The 26,057-nt window shown below is 39.0% G+C and overlaps 3 protein-coding genes across 4 annotated transcripts in view; all 3 read left to right on the top strand.

Moving 5' to 3' along the window:
- Positions 1 to 215: 215 nt before the first annotated feature.
- Positions 216 to 3,480, top strand: LOC752076 (heat shock 70 kDa protein IV-like). The gene is made up of 2 exons (XM_030978009.1): positions 216 to 1,174; positions 1,696 to 3,480. The coding sequence occupies exons 1-2, from the start codon at positions 984 to 986 to the stop codon at positions 3,203 to 3,205; spliced, it is 1,701 nt and encodes a 566-aa protein (XP_030833869.1). The 5' UTR covers positions 216 to 983; the 3' UTR covers positions 3,206 to 3,480.
- Positions 3,481 to 9,381: 5,901 nt separating this feature from the next.
- Positions 9,382 to 9,674, top strand: LOC115921484 (histone H2B.2, embryonic-like). The gene has a single exon (XM_030978983.1). It carries the CDS (start codon positions 9,426 to 9,428, stop codon positions 9,672 to 9,674), a length of 249 nt encoding a protein of 82 aa, XP_030834843.1. The 5' UTR covers positions 9,382 to 9,425.
- Positions 9,675 to 12,475: 2,801 nt separating this feature from the next.
- The window catches only part of LOC105440264, a 60,503-nt gene continuing 46,921 nt past the window's right edge, over positions 12,476 to 26,057 (top strand). For both annotated transcript variants that reach the window (XM_030978007.1, XM_030978008.1), the window contains exons 1-5: positions 12,476 to 12,628; positions 17,891 to 18,051; positions 18,854 to 19,137; positions 20,183 to 21,939; positions 25,437 to 25,595. In XM_030978007.1, the coding sequence (XP_030833867.1) occupies positions 17,915 to 18,051; positions 18,854 to 19,137; positions 20,183 to 21,939; positions 25,437 to 25,595 (2,337 nt within the window). In that variant the 5' untranslated portion in view covers positions 12,476 to 12,628; positions 17,891 to 17,914. The remainder of the gene's footprint in view (positions 12,629 to 17,890; positions 18,052 to 18,853; positions 19,138 to 20,182; positions 21,940 to 25,436; positions 25,596 to 26,057) is intronic.

The following is a 26,057-nucleotide window of genomic DNA, read 5'->3' as shown; positions in this document are numbered from 1 at the left end:
CCCCCCCCCTGGCGCTCAAGGGGGGGGGGGGGGGTGCGATTTTTTAAATTTCGAGGACCAACAAAATAGTGCTAACTATGTGCTCACGAGTTTACAATTCGATTAGACTACCTTCTTGAGAAAGTACTTTTTGTGTAATGCGGATGATGTTCAACACCTTTTGGGTTAATAAAATAGTACTCCTTATGTTACTGTTGTTGATGTCGACGGTTGTTTGATATATTATGCTGTGTTTTTCTTTCTTCCTTTACTCCTTCTACTACAAGGATCCCGACGTGGAGGATTTGGGCATGCGCTATACTCTCTCTATATTATATACCTTACGCTCTACTGTATATCACAGAAATGGGAACATCCTAATTGTTTTTATTTTTCCTGTCTCAATCGAGAATATTCTAGTATATCGGAAGTGACGTGTTTACAATGAAAACAGCACACGGTTGGAAATCCGCTCAAACGAACAATGATATATCGGATGAATTCAATCATAGACCACTATACAACACACAGTCTCCTTTTACACATCAATTACTACATGTAGTCTAGCCAAGGGACAATGATATATGCCTATTCAGCTCGCTATATCAAATAAAATTATAAACGCTGTGAATTTTGTCAGTAATTTTCAGACGCAGAACACATTGGTCACACATGAGGTCTATACTTTTCTATATACGATTGACAGTACGTCGATGTGTTAGTTCATAACGTCATACACACGAAGGCCTGCAGACAAATAGATGACACACGTTTTGCAAATTTGAAAAATCGTCGCTTCCGACGCTTCGTCAAAGTTTACTTCAAGCTTCGACTATCAAACTGTTCAGAACAAACGATTCTGCAAATTATCACGAAGTAGAAATATATCGGGGTATTTAGCCCATACATCACTTCCAAATTGATTGCGGTAGGTAGCGCTTATTTTGGACATCCTCAAAGTTGATATTTTAGGAACCAGATAGCTCGAGATAAAATAAAATACAATGGCTTCAGGAAAATCACCAGTGATCGGGATTGATTTGGGGACAACATGTTCCTGTGTAGGAGTCTTCCAGAATGGGACGGTGGAGATCATTCCTAATGACTATGGAAACCGGACCACACCCAGTTGCGTTGCTTTCAATGCAGACAGGGAGATACTGATTGGAGAGGAGGCCAAGAATCAGATGTCAAAGTAAGTGGTTTGAGATTTAGTGCACGTTTGATCCTTGATCCACCCATGAGGAGGGGGAGGGGGTAATATCCTCACTAACGAACTTACAGAAAATTCCATGAACATTTCGCTCATGCTTTGAAGTTAGGAATTCAGTTGATATAGGAAAAGGACCGAAGAGCAATTGTGACAGGAGCACGAGTCGTAAATCCGTGAGTCGATCACTATCTATTTTGAGCACTTTCCATATTGATATTTCGCCCCTTCCCCTCAATCATCCTGGATCTGCCCCTGTAATACAGTAGTAAACCTAACCTCAAACAAACTGCTATCCAAGCCCTGCCTATAAATCTTGGGCAAAGCAGAGCCCAGATAATTGTTGCCAGAGCAAATGCCGTAGCACCCCTAAATTGCAAAAGAAGCACATTGTTTTCCAAACTACAAAAATTGTGATATGCCCAAAGTAATACCAGAACATGGTATGGTGGCCTAGCTGCCTATGTGATAGGTAATTCTATTTTCCTGTTTCTGTATCTGTTCAGGAATCCCAAGAATACAATCTTCGATGCCAAGCGTCTGATTGGGCGACAATTCAATGACGAGGTTGTACAGTCAGGCATGAAACACTGGCCCTTCACCGTCATCAACACTGACGGCAAGCCGATGCTGCAGGTAGAGCACATTGGTGTAACCAAGACACTGTCTCCAGAAGAGGTCAGCTCCATGGTTCTGACGAAGCTGAAGGAGACAGCAGAAGCCTACATTGGCGAGAAGGTCACCGATACCGTCATCACTGTTCCTACTTACTTCAACGATGCCCAGCGACAGGCGACCAAGGAGGCAGGGGTGATCGCTGGCCTTAACGTCCTCAGGATCATCAACGAGCCCACCGCTGCCGCCCTCGCCTACGGTCTCGATGAGAAGTCTGACGGCCGTGAACTGCATGTTCTTGTTTTCGATCTCGATAGAAGTGAATTCGACGTCTCACTCCTTGTCATTGAAGATGGGATATTCGAGGTACTGACGACGGCTGGAGACGCACATTTCGGCGGAGAGGACTTCGATAGCAGACTCGTCAACCATCTCGTTGAGGAATTCAAGAGCAGGAACAAGATAGACTTGATGACTAACTGCAAAGCACTACACCGCCTTCGTAAAGCAGTGGAACGTGCATCAAGCAGCACTCATTGCTGTATCGAAGTTGACTCTCTTTTCGAAGGCCTTGACTTCTACACTAGCATTAGCAGAACAAAATTCGATGAACTGTGTTCAGATCTCTTTGAAAAGTGTTTGCAGCCGGTCCAAAGAGTAATGCTGAATGCCAAGATCGATAAGAAGAGGATAGATACAGTAATCCTTGTTGGCGGATCGACACGGATCCCGAAGATCCAGAAGCTTCTTCAAGAATTCCTGGACGGAAAGGAATTCAACATGTCCATAAACCCTGAAGAAGTTGTAGCCCACGGAGCCGCATTGCACGCAGTTACTGTGTCCGAGATACAAGTTTTTGCCTGTTTCCATGTTGCTCCTCTGTCTCTTGGTATCGAGACAGCGGCTGGCTCGATGACAAGTATCATTGATAGGAACACCATGGTGCCAACCAGAGTATCCCAGAGATTCACTACCTACTCGGACAACCAACTAGGCGTCTCTATACAGGTGTTTGAAGGAGAGCGGGCTATGGTCAAGGACAACAATCGCCTCGGCCAGTTTGAGTTGTCCGGGATACCACCTGCTCCTCATGGCGTCCCCAAGATCGAAGTCACTTTCGACATTAACGCCAATGACATATTGACCGTCACTGCTAAGGATTTGATCACGGGCTGCAGCAATGGAATCACCATCTCCAATGATAAGAGACTGTCCAAAGACGACATCGAACGCATGATGAAGGATGCTGAACGATTCCAAGCCGAGGATGATGCCCAGCGCGAAGGCATCGCCGCCAAGAATTTTCTAGAGGTTGACACCCTCAACCTCAATACCGCCGTCAGTGACTCCTCTACAGAGAAATGGCTGGGCTCTGATACATTGTGTGAAAGCCCCTCTTAATACAGATTAGGATAAAGGAAAATCACGATTTATACTAAGTATTTAACTTGTAAATAGAAACTGACTCTTATCGTTTATTGTTCGTAAATATCCCTGTTACAGTGACTATAATTATCTTTGCTATAATTATTCATATTTAGTAACAAGGTAAAAAGAAATCAGTATCAATAATTGGTATAATAGGCATAAAGATGACAAGAACATCTTCATCGTGTATGTTACACTGATATTTAACAAAAACGACAAGAAACAAAGCAATTTACCTCCCAAAACTACCTACTAGCGTGTATGTTTCCTTGATCCTCTATTTATAATCTTTTTTACTATTGTATAATGGAAATGAATATTCTCACTTAAGTCGTAAAAGACCACTCCAGTGGCGCCCCCCCCCCCCTATTGGCGGCGCAAAAAAAGGGAGGAAAAGAGGAAGAAAAGAAGAGAAAAAAGGAAAGGAGAAGAGAAGAAAAAAAGGAGAAGAGAAAAGAAAGGAGAAGAGAAGAGAAAGGAGAAGAGAAAAGAAAAGAGAAGAGAAAAGAAAGAAGAGAAAAAAAACAGAGAGAAAGAGAAAAAGGAGAAAAGAAAATGAAGAAAGCCTTTTTTAAACTTAAAAAACAGCCCCTGTGTTACAAAGGTCATCACTCTAGTCTTTAGTGAGAAATTTGAAAAGGGCACAATATTTTGGATAATACTCAACAGTCAAATTTTAAATTAACGATAGGGCCGCTTCACAACTCTTATTTTGCCCTTCATTTGGATTCAGCTCATACCAACTCGCTTGGGCTTGTATTTGAACTCATGTTGGTAGTAATCATGGACTGGGGCAGCAATCCTTGGCCCGATAGGGAGACATGTCCCCATGGGTGTCGATCCTTACGTAATACCTATTGTTCAGGGGGGATGAATGAATAGATCACCCCCCCCCCCCTGAACAATAGGTATCAATGACAGATCGACACCCATGCATGTCCCCCAGGAAATTAAGAAATATAAATAAAGCGGAAAGAACGTACATATTGTCCTTATAGGGATTTTCTAGAATGCATAATTTCAACATTGGAAAATCTCGCTTGGTCGCTACGCCCCGGCCCTCGCCCGATAACACAAAACTATGATATGACGCTATCACAATGATTGTTTAATTTCCCCTTAAAGCAGGCGCGTAGACAGGGGCGGTAGGGGCAGTAAGAGGACAGGACGAAAAAGGAGCAGACAAAGAAACATTTTTGAAAATTCTGACAAGTCGAGAACGGTACAACGAATCGTCTTCTTTCTCTAATAATTTAATGAAATGTCAAGCGCGGGAGGTGGAGGATTGAATTCACACAAGGATTAAGAGTCGTGAATGGTACCGTACAACGAATCGTCTTCTTTCTCTAATAATTTAAGTAAACGTCAAAGCTTCCGCGCTTCGCGCGGGAGGGGGAGGGGGACTCAATTCAGACAAGGATAAAGATTCGAGAACGGTACAACGAATCGTCTTCTCTCTCGAATAATTTAATGAAACGTTAAGCTTCCACGCAAAGCGCTGGAGGGGGCAACTGAATTCAGACAAGGATTTAGAGTCGAGAATGGAACAACGAATCATCTTCTTTCTATAATAATTTTTATTAAACTATGAACTATTAAGAGTCGAGAATGAAACAACGAATCATCTTCTTTCTCTAAGAATTTCATTAAACTATGAATGGGTCAAAGCTTCCGCGCTTCGCGCGGGAGGGGGAAACTGAATTCAGACAAGAAATAAGAGTCGAGAATGGTACAACGAATCGTCTTCTCTCTCGAATAATTTAATGAAACGTTAAGCTTCCACGCAAAGCCCGGGAGGGGGGCAACTGAATTCAGACAAGGATTTCGAGTCGAGAATGGAACAACGAATCATCTTCTTTCTATAATAATTGTATTAAACTATGAACGGTCAAAGCTTCCGTGCTTCGCGTGAGGCGGGGGGGGGGGGCTGAATTCATTCAAGTAATAAGAGTCGAAAATGGTACAACCAATCGTCTTCTTTCTCTAATAATTAATGAAAGGTCAAAGCTTCCTCGCTTTGCGCGGGGGGAGGAAATTGAATTCAGACAAGGATTAAGAGTCGAGAAAAGGTACGACGAATCATTTTCTTTCTCTAATAATTTAATAAAACATCGAAGCTTCCAATCTCCGCGCGGGAGGGGGAAAAATGCATTCAAACAAGGATTAAGAGTCGAGAAAGGTACAACGAATCCTTTTCTTTCTCTAATAATTTAATTAAACTATGAAAGGTCAAAGCTTCCGCGCTTAACGCGGGAGGGGGAACTGAATTCAGAGAAGGATTAAGACTCGAGAATGAAACAACGAATCATCTTCTTTCTCTAGGAATTTCATTAAACTATGAATGGGTCAAAGCTTCCGCGCTTCACGCGGGAGGGGGGAAACTGAATTCAGACAAGAAATAAGAGTCGAGAATGGTACAACAAATCGTCTTCTTTCTCTAATAATTCGTCCCTATTTTCACAAAGTGACGGTAGTGAGGAAAATCGTAACGCAAAGTGAATGCAATTTTTTTTTTTTACTACCGTCACTTCGTGAAAACAGCGACGAATTAATGAAAGGTCAAAGCTTCCGCGTTTCGCGCGGGAGGGGGACGAACTGAATTCAGACAAGGATTAAGAGTCGAAAATGGTACATCGAATCCTCTTCTTTCTCTTATAATTTCATGAAACATCAAGGCTTCTGCGCTTCGCGCGTAATGGGGGGGGGGGGCAGCAAGCTGTCCGAATATTAATTTTTGATATCTTTTCTCGTTTATTTTGGTGATAAATAACACTTTCACAAAATACATATTATGCTCAAATTTTTGCTCGCTCGCTTCGCTCACTAGCCGAATTGTGAAACCAGAAAATTACTTTTTCGGGCAAGAGGCTATAGCCCCCCCCCCCCCCCCCCGACGAAAATGTCAAAAATTGTACCGGTATAATAATAATAATAGTGGCTACTTGTATAGCGCTTCTAATATGTCCTTGTCAGTATTGGTATGTTGAGTTGAAAAAAATTGTCTGCGCAGTTTTCAAATTTCCGCCACCCCCCCCCCCCCCCCCCCCCCCCTTATTGGAAAATCCTGGATCCGCGCCTGCCACTCCGTGACAAATTTCGGTTCTTTAGTTGAGGGAATTCTACTTTTTCCCCAATTAAGTGTCAAGCTCTTTACTTATAGGCTCTGAAAATTGATGGTTAGAGCAATAATTATAGTGATGATAATGATAATAATAGTACTAGTAATATTAACTTTCTGGATTGATGAAGTAACAGCCATAAGTCAAGTCAAGTTTGGATCTTGCAAATACAAGAGGCCTATAATTATGTGGGTATTAAGCAAACAGTTCTGCCGATATGGCTTTTTTTTTTACTGTAAATATAATATAGTTGGGAAAGTAGGGTTGCGCTGCCTACCAGTGTATTCTTTTTTCATCCTCACTATTTATGAAAGGCATAAAAGATGCTACAAGTAAGTATCACCAGAATGCATGTTAAAACATTGTTAAACATGCCTTTAAGGAAATATTTTGCTCGTCACATCAACCAGCAGAAAAGAAGACGTACTGAATTGTATTCCTGCTAAAAGTATAGACTTAGGAACAATTTTATTAACCATTTTAAGATTCATTTTCATCTCTTCCATTTTCAAGATAACATAACAAGATATAATAACAAGATATAATAACATGACAAAGTAGCACAACATTACATAACAATCACAATCATAAATAGGAGTTGATAGATTTGTAAGAAATAAAAAGAAAGGGGAAAAACATCTTCCCTGCTACCCACGTCCCCCCCCCCCCTGCCCTCTTGCCGCTATAAATGAACATGTACTGTGAGAACCAGTGACGTAGCGCGGGCTCAGTCTTGGGGGGGGGGGGTAACAGTCTTTAGTCTACTAGATCAGTGTTTTTTAAACAATTTGTTTGTCACGGCACCCTTTTAAAAATTAAAAATAGCCATTCGCCACCCCAATCCCAAACCCATCACAAAACGCTCCTTTTACATTTCTCTGGCACTCGTCATTTGCCATATGCACACAAACGGGCATATATGATTCTAAATTAGAAAGATTATTATATTATTATATTAAGAAAAGATAATTTTAAAAATGGCAAATATTTAATTTGTAATCAACAAATTAGATAATAGACATATGATAATGTATGCGTGCACCTCGCCGATGAATGTACACAAACTCATATATTCGGTCCCCTCGATACATGAATATTAGGATATTCGGCCATCTCATTGCCCATAATTATGCTGGTATAATGTCGGCAAGCGAGTAAAGCGAATGAGCGTGGGAAACATATTAAAAATATAAGATATATTTGGGTACCTTGCTGTCAAATAGAAGGACGTTCGAGCCCCTCGGTGCCCACATGTCGTCCTGTTTCTAAACTTTGCGAGCGAGCGAAGGGAGTCAGGAAGAAAGACTCTTTATAATCTTCAAAATGCTACTTCCAAGTGAATTACAAACTGTAGATGTTTCTAATATTCGGGTTTCATGAAATCGACGTTATTCCATCAACATTTATCAAAAAATATATAACAACATTTATCTAGGGCACCCCTAGATGTCTTGCGGCACCCTGGTTAAAACATGCTGTACTTGATTGTTAACATTTGAGGGGGCAGATTGACCAGTCCGGGAGGGAATATATTCCTTGCCCCTTTAGAGCGGAAAAATGTTGCATTTTGAGGTGAAACGGAAGTTCATACTTTCTTTGTCTCTTTTCCTGTGTGTCTTCTATCTTTCACACCAATCTCCATCAATGACACAGATCTGAATATTCAAAAGCATTTTCGATAATTTGACCAGAAATTGGTAATACCAGCGAGATGTAAATTTTTACAGATAAAACCTACCTTTAAAAAAAAAAATCATTATATATATATATATATATATATATATCATTCACCAATGCCAGCACTATAACACAAAAGAAATGAACTCATGCAAAGAGTTCAATGAGAACCCCTATAGGGGTAGCCTACTCTAAATGAATAATAGAGATATCCTCCAAAAAAGGAGGGAAACATTTTGTCATTGACTGAAGAAGCAGGGAACGGGGACATTTCCACCACATAATTCCTATGTAATTAACAACGTAATTATACCATTCCAATTTACAACATGATGAAAAATATAATAACAAGTAAAGATTGCACATAAAAACTGGCAGACCAGATGAGAAAAAAATGATTAAGATTGTGACCAATGACCATAACTTGCAGCAACAACAAATATGTCTTTGATCTCATTCAGCTATTCAACCCCTTTTAATAGCTATAACCGCATATTGGCATGGCGAATTCAGCCATATGTCACAAAAACAGAAAATATCCAAGGTTTTAATAGAAAGGAGAAAGTAATAATACATCAGTTGAAACTAGGGAAGTGCAAATTAAATTATTATCAGCACATTATTAATCAACATGAAGATGGATTGTGTATCCATTGTAAGGTTTCAGAAACTATAGAGCGTTTTTTTTTTTTTTTTACTACAATGCAAGAAATATAAACTTTAACTTAAGTGTATTTTACTTTCTTTCTTGAATTACTTGATGGTCGTATATACAATTTCCACACCACTGCGCCAGGAGTGTCATCTTTTTGACAGACATGGCGCATTATAAATGTTCACTAATATTATTTGTTATTATAAAAGAGAAAGAAGGATAATGCAAAGACGATTGAAATGTAATACGATAGATTTAGTAAAATTATTAGGGAATTTATCGGATTTTAGAGTCATCTTAGATTATATTAAAGCTAAAAACAGATTTGGAATTTTTGTATAGATCTAGATCTAGTGCGTTTCATCTGTGAGTATATTGTGATTATGATTGAAATGTTTGAATATCATCGAGGATGACATCCTTATGATTAAAATCACGACTAATGGTGAAGGGGTGAAGGGAAATTAAATATAATTAAAAGTTGCACAGTAGCAATTCGCTGAGAGAGGTGAGCCAACTACTAACTCGAAAACAGAAGTCTGGAAAGAGAGACCCCCCATCAGAAAAAATGAGCCATGAGATCAAGTTCGACAAGATGAACATGCACCAAATTCAAAGAAGGAACGCCGTGGCGCAGATAATCTGTCAAGATTGAAGAGCGCCATCTAAACGCCAATAACAACAACAACCATACCTACTCGTTTCGCTGCATCTTTACAGACCAGAAATTCATCAATTCATCATGGCTCCAACAGCTCAAGTTGCTAAGAAAGGCTCCAAGAAGGCAGTCAAGGCCCCTCGGCCCAGCGGTGGCAAGAAGAGGAACAGGAAAAGGAAGGAGAGTTATGGAATCTACATCTACAAAGTCCTCAAGCAGGTTCATCCAGATACCGGCATCTCCAGTCGGGCCATGGTCATCATGAACAGCTTCGTCAACGACATCTTCGAGCGAATTGCCGGCGAATCTTCCCGCCTCGCTCAGTACAACTAGGCGTTGTGGCGTGCGCCTGTAATCCAGCTAACAGTGGAAGTTACAAACTAATTCAGCCGAGAGCGCAGGTTCGAAACTGAGTCACGTCTTTCGGATGGTGACGTTAAAGGTCGGTCCCCAGACGTAAATAATCATATCTGATTGATACACGTCTGTAAAAACCCAATTACACACACACACACACATACATTTTTAGGGGATTCCCAATGAGGTAATTATAAGAGCGCGCGCGCCCGCCCGCGATTTTTTTTTCCGTACTCGAGAGGGCAAATACCCCATGTGCGCATGCGCGTGGACTTGTGATTTCTCTGCTACTTCCCATACGAAATGTACATGTATTCGCATGTACTGTGCACGATTCGCGTTCTACGAGTAAACGATGGCATAGTAGTCTTCAAACACAGACTCTGATTTGCCAGTTTGACAAAACAATTACGCATATATCGTGCGTAGCAATAGTACTAGTATTCAAGTCTGAGTAGTTGTATGATTCAGACATTTTAGTGCTTACAGAAATGCATCCCAAATTGAATAGCATGGTATAGTAGTCTGCAAGCACAGACGCTAATCGGACAGTTTGACAACATAGTGTCTTGAGTAGTGCTTTATATTCAAATATGTGTAGTTTTATGATTCAGACCCTACTGGTGCGTGTATTGGAAAGGCATCTCAACTTGCAGAGTGGCATAGTAGTCTGCAAGCACAGACGCTAATCTGACAGTTTGACAAAATAGTGTTATTCAAGTCTGAGTAGTTTTATGATTCAGACCCTACTGGTGCGTGTATTGGAAATGCACCTCAACTTATAGAGTGGCATAGTAGTATGCAAGCACAGACTCTCCTTTGACAGTTTGACAGAATAATATAGGCCTATTGTGTATTGAGTAGTGCTTTTATTCAAGTTTTCGTAGTTTTCTGTGTTGTGCCACTGCTCTCTCACTCTCTCTCTCTCTCTCTCTCTATCTCTCTCTCTCTTTCTCTCTCTCTAGCTCTCCCTCCAGTATGCTCGCACTCTCTGTATTACTTTTATTTATAATCATGGTCTGCTGAGAGCCAGAAGGATGTTAACTCTTAACACAACGAATGCACTTCTGGCTCTGAACAAACGATAGTAGGCCTATATATGATAAACCCACACACCATAAGGTCATTTATTGGCCTTCTCAAAACCGTCATTCTGTAATAATATTTCTAACTTTGGTCTAATAACTCTTTTGTCAGTGCATGGACCTACTACAGATGGACTAATAATGAGAGTCTTTCATTAATCATATCATGACCACCGTCACCTGATAATGTGTATGTTGATAAGGACATTCATTCGAAGGGACAATGTCGATTATGTAATCACGCATCATCACAGACAAAAGAACCTTTTACATTTCTTCAGATACTTTTCGCTGGGCCAGTGCCCAGTGTAGTTCCAGGAAAAGTATCGTGACTTAAGACCAGTTAGAGGAGCAGTGAACCCCAAATTATGACAATTTGAGTGATATTAGATTGATTATTAAAGGAGTGGACACTGGTGGACATACATGTGGACCTGCCAGAATTTGAAAAATACATGTCCTTTACTGTCCTATCACCTTCTATTCCTTGGAAATGGATAGGATAAGTTTTGAAATGAAGTTTAAAATCTTTATGTTACAGCCAAATTTTCAGGTTTCTCTTGTAAACTACTTCTAATTTCCTATTAAAAACTTCATATACGTCAATATTCATATGTACTCCACAACTGCACATGCATTTCCGTGATTTTAAGCGATTCAGTTTATTTTGCGCAGGCATTTTGTTGTTTCTTCAAGGCACAGTTAGGGGTTTTTATGACTGACTGGCGGCGGTCGTGATGAGATCAAAGCCTGGAAGCATGTTTGGAATGTCATTATTATACTTTTGACAGAATCAGGTGCATGAATATATTATAGTACCGATCAGTGTCCATTTGTAGTAGGTCCATGGTCAGTGCAATCAATGGTCGAATGAATAATAAAATTGTGATTTTTATCTAGTTTCCGTCCTTTGTATTGATTTATTATGTTAAAATTGATAACAACATTTAGTATAAGTTACAAGTATCTCTTTTATTAAAGCACAAGCACACACACACACCCATACACGCCACACCACTTAATTTTAAATGTAGGCCTGAATTAAAAAGTTATTAATTAGCATACAATCGTACATGAGCTCTACCATCAAATGAGTGTTGTTGTCAAACTGTCAGATTAGCGTCTGTGCTTGCAGACTACTATACCATTCTATACAAGTTGCAATGTATTTCCATATGCACTACTGGGTCTGAATCATACAACTACACAGACTTGAATAAGCACATCGCGACACATACGCATATTGATTTGTCAAACTGGCAAATCAGAGTCTGTGTTTGAAGACTACTGTGCCATCGTTTACTCGTAGAACGCGAATCGTGCACAGTACATGCGAATACATGTACATTTCGTATGGGAAGTAGCAGAGAAATCATAAGTCCACGCGCATGCGCACATGGGATTTTTGCTCTCTCGAGTACGGAAAAAAAATTCGCCGCCCGCCCGCACGATATAAGGCGCGGTCGTGGACATCATAGACAAATACAGTAGTGGCATGCATAACGTGCGCGACGATCCCGATGTCACAGTCTTATTTTCAGCTAATTTCTCGCTATTGACGTAGAATCTTGATTTCCATCATCCATGCAAGCTGCCCAGGCTGTAGACAGAAATGACACTTGCGTGAATAGGAAACCACCATTCGCTCGGATCCGATCCGCACAGTAAATTTTTTTTCTTGAATTCTTCCCATCGGCCAACAGGCCATGCCACTCCACAGGTCAGAGGTTAGCCTGTAGGCCTAATCAGTAGTAGCGCTTAACTGTAAACAAGCTTGTGCATGCGGATATCGGATGAACGAGTGGTTTCCAAAACCACGATATAGTCATAGAAAATAACCATCTGGTGAGTATGGGGTTATTTTTCTTATAACTAACATTTGTCAACCTTCTATAGTATAAGGCAATTTGCTCTTTATTGTTGACCCATTCTCGCACAGTGTCACTCGTAATTTGCTGTTTGTGTAGTAGGGTCTATTTTATTTTACGTTTACCGAGAGTCTGCAAGAATGCTGTTGATCTCCCACAATGACACATATCTGCATTACTATCCTGGCTGTGTATTAAAAGCTGTTTTATTGATTCTCAACATTTCAAACACCACTGTACAAAACTCAACTGAGTGATTTCACTCAAAATCGGTACTTTAGTGACAATTGATATGACACCTAAATATGAGTAAAATACCATTTTTTCATCTTACCATCTTACAAAGAATGCACCATCTCCTCCCATCCGAAGAGCCCTTATAGTGAGAGCCCAATTACTCACATCCACCTACTTGACACAATGCCGTCTCTTCACGCTTAAGAAATCACCTATCTCTACATGCCCCCTTTGTAAAACCAATGATGAGACAGTGGAGCACTTTGTTGGAGTCTGCTCATACCTGGCCCATCTTCGTCAGGATTTCATCAGCAAAGTCAAGGAATGCCTCATGGATTATCCCATCTGTTTAAACCTATATAAGGATAATGACCCACAGCAATTTACCCCTACTACTCTGTTACCCCTGCATCCATGCCTGCCTTCCGAAAATCATAATAACCTACTTCTACTATCGCTCTTTTTCCTACACAAAATTGAAGCTTCTCGTTCTAAGACTCTCCAAAGCTTCTAACTGGTCGGATTTTAAACATTTACTTTATTTGGACTCCAGGAATCTCCAAAACAGTGGAGGGATCAACTAAGAAGAAGAAGAAGATGTTAAAAAAAATACCCGGTAGTTTAAAAATTCAAGTTGAAAGTCTAGGGTCAAATTTGCCGATCAGCCACACCGGTTTTACATTGGTATCCAATAGAGTGTGGTGTGTGTATTGTGTGTTATACCTGCCTCTCAGCGAGTATGCAGTGCTAGAGGTCAATACGCATTACATGTAGCATTGACTCTGTGCTTTGCTGTAGTGGTTGAGCTGAGTGTATAGTCGAGCTTGGAGTTCAGACTTTTGTATTTATCCTTCTATCTTTTTACAGGCATTGTTGTCGTTTTTGGTTTCATCAGAGTTTTACAACATAATGAAGAATAAAATAACTAGGAAAAAAAACCTGGGGCTAGGGTACATTACGAAGGGTGCGAAAGCTTTTGTCTGTGAAGCCTTACATATGTTTAAACCTAACTTGTTTACGGTAAACCACTACGAAAGAGTCTCAGCTACCGGTATACTGTAGAATCTCGCTTTAGAAACCACCAGATGAAATAATTGAAATATCAAATTGAAGAATAAGAGTTGTTCTAATTAGCTCGTAAATATTGCCGTTGTTAAATTCTTGTTACCCTGTTTTAAAGCCCCACTGCACTACTTTTAGCTACTTGCGCCCTCTTTACAGCCAGCAATGTCTAAGCAGTACCCTTTGATCCCCCATAATGCCCTTTTGCTCATGTTAATTGAGAGCTGATTTGATTAGATAACCACCTACAAGTGACCTTGCAGGGAGGTCTAATCCCTCCATGCCAAACTAGTGCAGAGGGGCTTTAATATGTGAAAACTGAGCGAAATGAAGTGCCATGTTTTAGAACTGAAAATATATCGCAGTAGGCAGGCCTCTCGCCAAGAAATTAAAAACGCGTGGTACGACCCCCCCCCCCCCCCCAATTTTTTTTTTTTTTTAAAGAACTTCTTCTTCTTCCTTTTGAGTACAGACCTTTTACAGAGTATTATCGTACTATACTGGGGGTGTGCAGGTGGACAAGTATTACAAGTCATTTGATGAATTTTTATCATGGTATTATATTCCGGGTCATTGTCATATTCACCCTGGCACTAAATAATCTAAATTATCAATGTTATTCTATCTGTCTAATACCCCATTCACAGTGGTTTTGAAATTTGTAGCGGCGTTGTAGCGGAGCGGCGACACCGCCATAACACCGCCATAACACCGCCATAACACCGCTACAAATGCATTCACAGTAGAAAAGTTATCCCGCTGCAGCAGCGGGATAAATATCATGTACCCATTCACGCTGCAGCGGGTGATTTTTATTACCTCCGTAACAAACACGTGTATGCATGGCTCATGACCCGCGAGTGACCCCGATATGACCGGAAATACTTCAGCGCGGGGTTTTCGATTGCTTGAAATTGCGCGCGCTAGCTGTACTTTTTGTATCCTCGATCATATTACTTTTTAAAAAACTAGCATTTTTATTGCTTCCAGTCAGAATATTTTAATTTTTTGAAGTGTGAAATATTTTTATTTGGATAATTATAATATCTGCATAATAATAAAATCAATTTGAATCCACTGGTTACTTTATTTCTATTTCACTTTATGTTCCCCATTGCTGGAGAAAAGAGGTCAGTGATAGGTAAGTAAACAAATCACACGTGTTTGTCGCGGTGTTATAGCGGAGAGCCTTCACACTGAGTAAACACCGCGACAGCAGCGGGACTGTCCCTAGCGATAGTTTGTCGCGGCGTTATCGCGAGGCGGTGTTATCCCGCGATAGTTTATAACGGGTCCGAGCCTTCACACTGAAGACAACACCGCGACAGCAGCGGGACAGTCCCGCTGCTGTCGCGATGTTTGAGGCCACTGTGAATGGGGTATATGTTGGACATTGTGAAATTTGTTATCCAATGTTACGAAGAAAACAAAATGAGAATGATCCTAGTTGTTTGGATTTTTTAAAGCTGTAATTTTCTTATTTTCACAAAATTTGCAGTACGGTACTCAAATTTCTGCAAGTCTTTTACTTTATATTTGAGTAAAATAAATTCTCTGTCTCAAAATGAAATTATACACCTGTCAATGAAAGTTTGATTCGAGGTCAACACACACACGGACTAGGCCGCTGCGCTAAGCTATGTGCACACAATACCATACCTGCCAACCCTTACGAATAATTCAGAATATTCTGTTTTTGGAGATTTCTAGGACCTGAAAATCCAGAATACCGTATTTGCCGGCATAAAGGCCGCAGTATTTTTGGAAGAGAAAATATCAAAAGTCGGGGTGCGGCCTTTACAGCGAAAGAGTAAAAAAAAAATTAAAAAAATCGAGTCAAAACCAGCACGAATTTTGCACATATGGGACTACGAACGGTACAATAACTATACCACTATGGTACAGGACATTTCAACACATCTTACCGACAACTTTATCTTGCATTGTTGACATGAATAGGAAAATAAATTGCTAAACCAACATTTGCCGATAGATCTTGATCTAAGTTTGTGCCAATGCATTGCAAAATAAATTGGTATGGGCCGGTACTGTGAAAATATCTTGAAGTTGCCTGCAACTTGCAACTGTAAGTCAATCAAGTTTACTGGACCGCAGCAGCCACAGCGTAAAACAGACCATCGATGGCTCATTTTGCATTTATGGTATGCACGCCTTTTCCTTCAACAGATTCCCTATTTCCATTCTCACCAGTGCCTTTTTTCATCTCTGTTAAGGCCTTTTCAGGTGCAAGAAGTGCCCCATTTCTGATAAGTGCCTACTTTTCCTTTCTCCATAACATGCACCCCTAATTTAAAGTGACTTTGTCTTTAATATTTATTATAGCTTGCTCGCTACGCATGCTCATGTTACCTATAAAAGAACTATTCAGTCTTTCTTTTATATTAGACTGTGCTTTAAAATTCTATCAGAGTTGTTTTTTGTCTTCATTTATATGATTTAATTTTTCGCACTGGGACCTCACAAATCTTAAATTTTTTGCTTTCTCGCTCAAAAACATTACTATAAATATAAATATTAATATTTATATTAATATTGATATTCAGACCGTCACACCCAAATGCAAACTTTGTTGCTTAAGCAGTATCTTGGACCACATAAAGAGAGAAAAAATGTTGATGTCATTCCTGGTAGTGTAATCACAATCATGACGATGTAGGGGTATAGTTCAATGTCTAAAAAATGGTGTGTTCACTTTGGGGGTTTCCCTTTGTTGGTGCCCCCCCCCCCCCCCCTCACTTTGGAAGACGCTCAGCCGCCCCTGCTATATATCATATATGGCTAAATCTGTAATGTCACTTTGACCTAGTGACCTAAAACTTTACAATTTGTTTCAAAAATCAAAATGACAAAAATTTCAACTTTTCAAAAAACGACCTATGATGGTGTGCTATCCATAATATATTATGAGACGTGCCCCAATGGAGAATAAGAAGGAGAAGAAAAAAATTTGTACGTAAAAACAGAAGAGTTGACACAATCCACAGACCAAATTACAAATTTGAGATTCACATAGATTGAGTATTCTCATATTTCAAACATTCATAATCTCTTATTATTGAGTTGACTCAATTTCATTTCAACTTTCACCAGTTTCGTTATTCAAAATTTCTGCTTTCTGTAAGAGCAGTATTAGCTATTAGGATTGGATTTTCATTTAAAATTTGACTTTAATGTACTGGGGGTCAGTTAAACACACCGACTCACAGCCTTGGCTGTCAAAGAAAAAAAAAAAATATTTAAGAGAGAAAGAATTTTGGGGGGAGCATCCCCCCCCCCCTCCCGAGATCTAGTGCAAGTGTGTTTTGTCACTGTTGTTCAAATCTATAAATTATCCCATTTACAGTTGTATCTGACATCACCATGCTCTTGTGTCAATTCCCATAATATTATTTCTTTATATATATACACATCCTATATAATCAGAATATTCCCAATAAGATATTTAATTATTTTTACTAGTAATCATAAACCCTTTAAATATATATATATTTTGTCAGACATGGGTACATCGCCCCCCCCCCAAATATAATACATTTCTCTGTGGTGCCAAGTGTTACACATGTGATTCTGTCACAAAATAAATGTTTTGTCACCAAATCAATCTCACCATTTGATTTTGTCACAAAAGCAATCTCACAAATTGATTTTTATCACAAAATCACTTGATGAGATTGCTTTTTGTGATAAAACATTGATTTTGTGACAGAATCACATGTGTTACACTTGGGGCCCCATATATTTCAGCCCCTTTTATCTTTAAATATAGTTCAGTATTAAATCACACAAGTCAAGTCAAGAGGCAAATGTTTGGATAAGGAAAAAAAGTTTTAAAAAGTAATCCATTTTATGTACACTGTAAATACATGTCACTTTAGTATGCATAGTAACTAGAATCCCCCTTTTTTATGGTCAATTACAGGATGTCTTGCTGGGGTTATCATTCATGTACCTTTCCAGCGGACTGAGTTTCTGTCGAATGAGAAGAACATCTTGCACCATGGATGGATTCTGCCTTCTCTATCTGCTCATGATCCTCCTGATGAGATCTGGTGATGTTGAAACCAACCCTGGACCAGACAGGTCAGTCTATATGTATTTGAAGCTTATTTCCAGTTCTTTATTGCAACAGTAATGAGCAGTAGGGATATTAAGTATTTGTCTTACTATTAAGCCATAACACCACTGCATGCATGCCAATTTTTCTTCCATATTCAAATGCACTGCTCAATGAGGTATATTCTTGTGTCTGTATGCTTCAATATACCTTTGAATAAATATCATCAGTACATGTAGCTCAATAAAATCAGATAGGTATGCTCGTGAAGCTGCAGTTACTGACATTGCTCAACTGTAGGAAATATTTGTAGGTTGGTTTTTATTCTACCATGTAGTTAATTAGTTGTACAGTCTGTTTTGCCCAAAAGCTCATCAAGAACTGAACTAAACTTACAAAGTATGAAGAAAGGTGCTTTTAATGAATTATATAGTAGGGGTTACAACACAATAAGAGACACTTAAGGCCCCTCTAAAGTGTTGGGAGCCCCAAGAATTTGATGGCAAAATTTCACTTAAATTGTATCACAATGTCAAAAGGGATGTCATTTTAAACACATTTTTGCAGGATTTTAAAAACAAATGTGTTGATGTCAAATATTGATTAAAGAATACAAAATCTAGGTTCTTTGCGTACAACAGAAAACCTAAATTATGTATTTTTTTTAAATCAATATTTGTCTTCAAACACATTTTTTTGGGGGAAAATCTTTACAATTTAAGTGAAATTTTGCCTCCAAATAGTGGTGAATTTGGGGCTCCCAACACTTAAGAAGGGCTTTAAGAGATACTTAAGAGATGCTTGATAAACTCTTGTTTTTAATTACAGGATTGTCAGTGAAAAGGAATTCTTAAAGCTGTCCAAGCAAATTGAACCTAGCCACTACCAAGAAGTGGGCATTAACCTGGACATCTCCATTGCAGAGCTTGGGCAAATCAAGGAACGCAGCCTAAATACCAGTGATGCATTGATGACAGTCTTCACAAGATGGAGAGACAAACAGCCTCCAGACACAGACATCAGGGCTCTTCTTGCAGAGGAATTAGAAAGAAGTGACTTAGGGTCCCTCTCTGGCGAACTACTTGCTGGCAGTCTAGTCCCAAACAGGACAGGTGAGAATAAAAAAAGAATCATGTCGGCTGCTTGCAAGAAGGCCTTTACTGCCATTGATAATGTATTGCTCTTGCAGGCAGCCAACAAACACTAATTTGACACTTCCTCGTTTGGTACAAATAGGGATTATTTTATAGCAGGACATCCAAGTAGACGAACAGCCCATGAGACTGATACTGCCGGTCTGTTAAACCCTTAAAAAAATAGTTGTCAGAACACCCACGAGACCAACATGTCAGTCTTGTGGGTTGTCAGTCCATGGGTCGTTGGTCTCATGGACCTTCTAACAACTTTTCAGATGGTTCGCTAGACAGATATTGTCGGTCTTGTGAGCTGTCGGTCTCATGGGCTGTGGCCATTAATACATGGCTACAGACCCATTCACTTGGTACTTGTGTATTAAAGGGAGATGATGAAATTAGTTTTACATGAGGCTGTACAAGGATTATCATTCAAATTTCTTGGCATTTCAAGCCCAGCTACTTTCTGACCATTTTTTTCAAGTCATGCTCATCTTTTGACACCAAGCTTATGAAAATTGTACCATTTCAGAGTCGTTTTATCTTTTGTGACCTTATAATGTTAGCCCCAAAATGGATAATTTCTGATTTTTGTGTACAAAACAAAAGGAAATCTACATTTCTCTCATTTCTTTCTATTTCGAGTGTAATTGTTCTTTGAGCTATAAAATATAAGCTTTATATGGTTCATCATTATTGTCCATACTGTTAAGCGATGGAAATTAATGATATTGACATGTTACTTGATGGATACATATATAGACATATGTATATACCTTCATACCTAAAGACAAATTCTATTGAGATAAATAAGAAAGAAAACAAACAGAAATGTCATGCATCAACAATAGTATATATATGTATGATGTGCAGACAATAAGTTATTATCTGTTCTCATTTGATCTTGAAAAGTTGACAACAATAAATACATCAGAAATTTGTTTTTATGTTCATGTGTATAATGTTATGAATATCCTAAACAAAAACATTTTGATATTCAGAAGAAATTATCACACTTTTAAAGGTGCACCTGTTACAAGGCCAGGATCACAGACCCAATCACTTTCTCCTGACCTGATCAAGAGATGTGCAGATGATTTCAAATTCAAGTACCGGACAGCTTTCTGTAAGATCAGACATGATCCTCTCGACCCTGATTCCATTGTACCATTCACAGACATGTACACAAACCTTGTCCTGGAAGAGGAATATCGGAAAAAACGCAAGCGACCACTTGAGTACAGTGATCTCTTTAAACTCGAAGTCAATGGAGAGTTCCCCAAACGGATCATGGTTCAGGGAGAGGCTGGGGCTGGAAAGACAACATTCTGTGCTAAGATTGCCTGGGACTGGATAAATGACAGTCCTGCTGTCCCAAAGTTTGTGTGGGTACTTGTTGTCCCTTTTCGTGAAGCCAAACAATACACGATCGGTGAGATTGCCAAGTCGTATCTCTCCAAGGACAACCCAGCAACAGCCTGCCAGATCACTGAGTACATCCGATCAAATCCAACTCATGTTTTCATTGCGTTTGATGGATTAGATGAGTTTAAGGGCAAGGTTGTACAGGAAGGGGAAGCTGGTTCAAAGTCTGAATGTCACCAGCCAAAGTCTGCTGATCAAACCAAGGCAAGATCAGAATCAAAGATGAACAAGAATAAGCAGCAAAAGTCAATGCAGCCAAAGTCATCAAGTGCCACTTTGCAGCCAAGAGTCAACAGTGCAGAGGCAAGTGGAAGTTCTTCAGAGAGAGGTGACATTGCACTTACAGACATTCTTCATTCAGATGAACTTGCCACTTGCCCGGTGTTGGTGACAAGTCGCCCATGGAAGGTCACAGAGATAAGAGATAATGATAGTCTGAGGAAGCTGTACACTTTCATTCATGTGGAAGGTTTTAGCAAGGAGAATGTGGAGGTTTACATTCACAAGTACTTTCCTGAAGATACGGTCAAAGCAGATCAGCTTATCCAATTAACCAAGGACAATGTCATCATATCTAAGAATATGGCCCCGTTTCCTATCTACATAGCTATGCTCTGTCTTATGTGGAGAGAACTTGGTGACAAAAAACAAGAAAAGTTGAAGTCATTACAAACTTTTTCTCAAATATTTGATGAAATGTTTGAATTCTTGAAGGTGCATTATGCTCAGAAAAATATCACAGATTTAGACAGCCCATCTTTCCAAGCCTATCGCTCTCAAATTGAGAAGCTCATGGAACCAGTTGCCAAAGTTGCTTTCATCGGGCTACAAGAAAACACCCTTAGTTTCAAAGAAGGTGATTTTGCACAGTGCTCAGACTCCATTGAAACAGCTTGCAGAGTAGGGGTGTTGTCTCAGGAGAAAAATTTGTCATCTAACCTGTATGATAAGAGCAGTATGTTCCTGCAGTCTACTATCTTCTTTCCACACAAACTATTTCAGGAGTACATAGCTGCGGTCCATCTTGCTTCCCTGTATGAATTGGATCACAATGAATTCAACAGGCTGATTGAGCAAGTAGTGCTGCCTAGAAAGGAAGAGTTTAGGTATCTCCTGTACTTCACTGTATCACGGGACAAAACCATTGCCAAGCATGTCATGAAATGCATGTTACAGGGTGGCACCTCAGACAAAAAAAATATGAATTTCTTGGTTGATGTATCCTTTGAGAGTCAGGACCTAGACACTGCAGCCTTGTTGAGGGGTAGAATATCATATCTGACAATACAGCCATTAATGACAGCACACACAATAGCAGGTTGTATATTCACTGGACTAGGTGTACATAGAGATGTGGTAAGTTTGATATCTTACAAACATTTATAAGTATTATAATTTAAAGGGGATGTCCACCCTGATATTAACTTGGTTTGAATAGAAGCAGAAAATGAGAAAAACAGGTCAGTGACAGTTATGAGTTTTGAAGATGGGCGGGGGAGGACTCGGTTTCTGATGTTTGAGAGGATGGTCAGTATGTGATGACAGCAGAAGGTGCTGAAGATGCTCAAACTTCCAATAATTTGTTTCTCTCCCTTTCCTGCTTTTATTAAAACCAACTTACCAATATCTGGGTGGACTTCCCCTTCAATTGCAAACCCATCAGGTATTTACAGACATGCATTTTTTTAGGAATGGGTATTTAATATTAATTCATTTATTTGTTGTATAATTAAAAAACATATGATTAGCAGCCAATGGCTGAATTGTTCACATTTTACAAGCATGTTTTAGAAATACATAAAATACAATACTAAAAATGGTAAGAATATCCAAAAGCCAGATGATGCTCGCAGTACATAATTCATGGAGAGAAGTAAATTGCACTTTTGATCAAATTAAATTATGTCCATCGGTCCCACCATTTTATCTGTCCTCTTCCTCCCCCTCTCTTTCCCCTTCTTTGTCTCTCTCCCTCTCTTGCCTCTGGGTTGTTGGCAGATATAGCAATAATTTGGTTTAATTCAAAGTCAAAAGTATTTAGGATGAGTTCAAAAGAGAATATAATTAATCAACGGTATGAGTATTAAAAAGAGTAAAAAATATTGCATAATTACAAACCTTCAAATTGGTCAATAAATTGTATCAAATTGTTAAGCAGGGCTTGAATGGGGTGTAAAATCGTACATATAATAAACTAATTAACAAAAAATAATTGACAAAAATGACAAGATAAACGCATTAAACCGAGGATAAAGGGATTTTGCGGGTACTTTTACCTAAGTATGATGCACAACAGATTTATTTATGGATCCCCCTCCCCCTTTACTTTAAATTTAAATTCAAGAGCATGATGAGGTAGAGGAGGAGCACTTCTTTTGAAGCACTCCGTTTTAAGACTTCGGACTAGGTTTGGCCATTTCGCAATGATCAACAATGTAAAGTTGATTGCAATGGAGGAAGCCCGTGGTGAAAGTTTGATGATGGGCTGGTCAATCTTTTGAACAGACTCAATGCTAGTTTCTCTCGTCATTCATTGAGAGTGGGCAGTTCCAATTCTTTTAGAGCATGTTAGTAAGAACAGTAGTGCAGTCCAAGCACAAGGCAGCATGCTCATTTTTTGGATTCTTTCAATCTGATTACTTTGGTTTTCAGTTAGCCCAGAGGGCCAAGCAGGGGCACAGTATTCTACCATGGGCCGAACGTAAGAACAGTAGACAAATTTGATCATTTGCTGGAAGTTTGAATCTGTTTAATATTCTGAGCATGTATAGTTTTGTGCTTGCTCGCTTGACAATATTATTCACATGATATGAACATTTCAGATCATGTTTAACCAGTACTCCAAGGGGGTGTTTCATAAAGCTGTTCGTAAAGTTACGCATGACTTTACAAATGACTTATATATGAAAAGCCAAATGGGATGCTCAATCATTTTTAACTGCATCAACTTAAGTTGAACTGTGCAGATGTAGATTAATTATAGTAACGCTGCCTTGCGTCCTTCTGTGCGTCCGTCCGTGCGTCCGTCCGTAACAAATTTGGTTTCTGATTGATAACTTCAGTAATGTTTGACGGATTTTAATGAAATTTGATATGAAGGTACATGATATCAAAATACAGGCTAATTTCGTTTTCGGAGTATGTAGGTCAAAGGTCAAAGGTCATAGATCATTAAATATGCGAAAAACTACACATCTGGTTTCCGATCGATAACTTTAGTAATGTTTGACGGATTTTAATGAAATTTGATATAAAGGTACATGATATCGAAATACAGGCTAATTTCGTTTTCGGAGTATGTAGGTCAAAGGTCAAAGGTCATAGATCATTAAATATGCAAAAAACTACACGTCTGGTTTCCGATCGATAACTTTAGTAATGTTTGACGGATTTTAATGAAATTTGATATAAAGGTACATGATATCGAAATACAGGCTAAGTTTGATTTTGGAGTATGTAGGCCAAAGGTCAAAAGTCATAGCTCATTAAATATGCGAAAAAATACAATCTGGTTTCCGATCGATAACTTTAGTAATGTTTGACAGATTTTAATGAAATTTGATAAGAACATTCATGGTATTAAAACACAGCCTAAGTTCAATTTCAGAGTATGTAGGTCAAAGGTCATAGCTCATTAAATATGCGAATCTGGTTTCCGATCCATAACTTTAGTATTGGTTGACGGATTTTAATGAAATTTGATAAGAACGTTCATGGTATTAAAACACAGCCTAAGTTCAATTTCAGAGTATGTAGGTCAAAGGTCATAGCTCATTAAATATGCAAATCTGGTTTCCGATCCATAACTCTAGTATTGTTTTGACAAATTTAATGAAATTTGATATGAAGGTTCATGGTATCAAAACACAGCCTAAGTTCAATTTCAGAATATGTAGGTCAAAGGTCATAGCTCATTAAATATGCAAATCTGGTTTCCATTCGATAACTTGAGTAATGTTAGACAAATTTAATGAAATTTAATATGAAGGTACATGGTATCAAAATACATGTACATGTACAGCCTAAGTTCGATTTCTGAGTATTTAGGTCAAAGGTGAAATGTAATAGCTCATTAAATAGGCAAAGCACCCAGCACTATACAAAATCAAATTAATAAAGTTTCAAATAATTTATACACTAAACAACATTTAAGAGAGAAAGAAAGAGATGAGAAGGAAGCATTACAAATTTGCACAAGTCTTCAAGGAGATGTCTTTAATACAATATTTACACTAATGATATTTTTAAGTGGGTTTACTACCAGCAATGATGATTATTGACTGTCCATTTTTGTTGTAGTGGAGGGGAGGGGGGGGGGGTTGATGTGAAACATACATTATGATAATACTTGAGCAGTATCATTTCATATACCCATCACTATAGGCATATGATAAATATCAACAGTCAACTATTTGAATTAGTTTTATTGGACTACCAACCCTTTTCTGGTTGGAAAATAAACTGCTTGAAATGGCATCCTACACCTCAGTTTTGCTGCAACCAGTCCTCTTGATCATTTGATGCTCAGACTTCAGAGTAACCCTTAATTTTGATGGATGGAATAATTTAGGGCCCTTTAAAAATGGCCTTTACCATGCTGCATTGCAGATAAAATGTTATAGCAGGCCTTCCTTTGCAAATAAATTTGGGATCATATAGGTTTCGTAGCACTACTCGATGATATCGACCACTGTATTAAGTAACCATTCTGTGATCATTCAATGAGACTTTCTTAATGCAGGCCGAGTGACAGAAGCATCAACAAAATCTGAGGTGGTCTTAAACTTTATCAATGGACTCGGACTTTCTCATATTTTAATTTTTCGTTTGTTTTGTTTTTGCTTTTGATTTAGATCGATCTTGGAGTAAATGGAGAATTTGGACCAATTATATCACATGATATGGGGGAGATTATATGCTCTGTGCCCTCTCTAGAGGAAGTTACACTACTTCAAGCTGCCTTGCACAGTGACTTCTATGCAGTTCTTGCTAAAGAAGGAAACAAGTCCAAGGTGAGTGAAAAAACACATTGTAATGCCGTAGTCTAGCCTAAGGGGACGCTTTGTCAAGACGCAGAACATCAATCGCTTGAAAATTTGAAAAATCACTGTGATTACAGTTGTAGAAAAAAAATTAAGTTGGGTCAGGAATTTAAAAGTTAAAAACTAAAATGTGTATTGTTTTTGTCATTCTGTCACTTTGCATCCTCCCAGTAAGATTTACACGAGGTTGTTGCAAAATTTTCTCACAACAAAATACAAAATTGTAGTGGGAAAGGGGGGGGGTAAACCTTCCCCCTTCAGTTGCCAAACTTCCTTAAATATCCCACCCACCTCCTCCCCCCCCCCCCCCCCATTCCTGCTATGACAAGATATTGCTACCCCTGAATGTTAGATTTAGGGATAAACCATAATAAACTTGAGTATTGAATGGGAAATGCACATTGGGAGTCAATACATGCAAAGTGTTCAAAT

Source organism: Strongylocentrotus purpuratus, unplaced genomic scaffold (genome assembly GCF_000002235.5).
Source record: "Strongylocentrotus purpuratus isolate Spur 01 unplaced genomic scaffold, Spur_5.0 spur5_scaffold_1, whole genome shotgun sequence".
NCBI lineage: Eukaryota > Metazoa > Echinodermata > Echinoidea > Camarodonta > Strongylocentrotidae > Strongylocentrotus > Strongylocentrotus purpuratus.
Note: the sequence above shows the minus strand (reverse complement) of the source record. Positions and strands in the feature narration are given on the sequence as shown.

Bases quoted from the DNA above. Each gene is read 5' to 3' on its own strand.
- LOC752076 (XM_030978009.1), top strand. From the start codon at position 984: ATGGCTTCAGGAAAATCACCAGTGATCGGGATTGATTTGGGGACAACA. The intron at 1,175-1,695 runs GTAAGTGGTTTG...GTATCTGTTCAG, and splicing joins GCCAAGAATCAGATGTCAAA to GAATCCCAAGAATACAATCT.
- LOC115921484 (XM_030978983.1), top strand. From the start codon at position 9,426: ATGGCTCCAACAGCTCAAGTTGCTAAGAAAGGCTCCAAGAAGGCAGTC.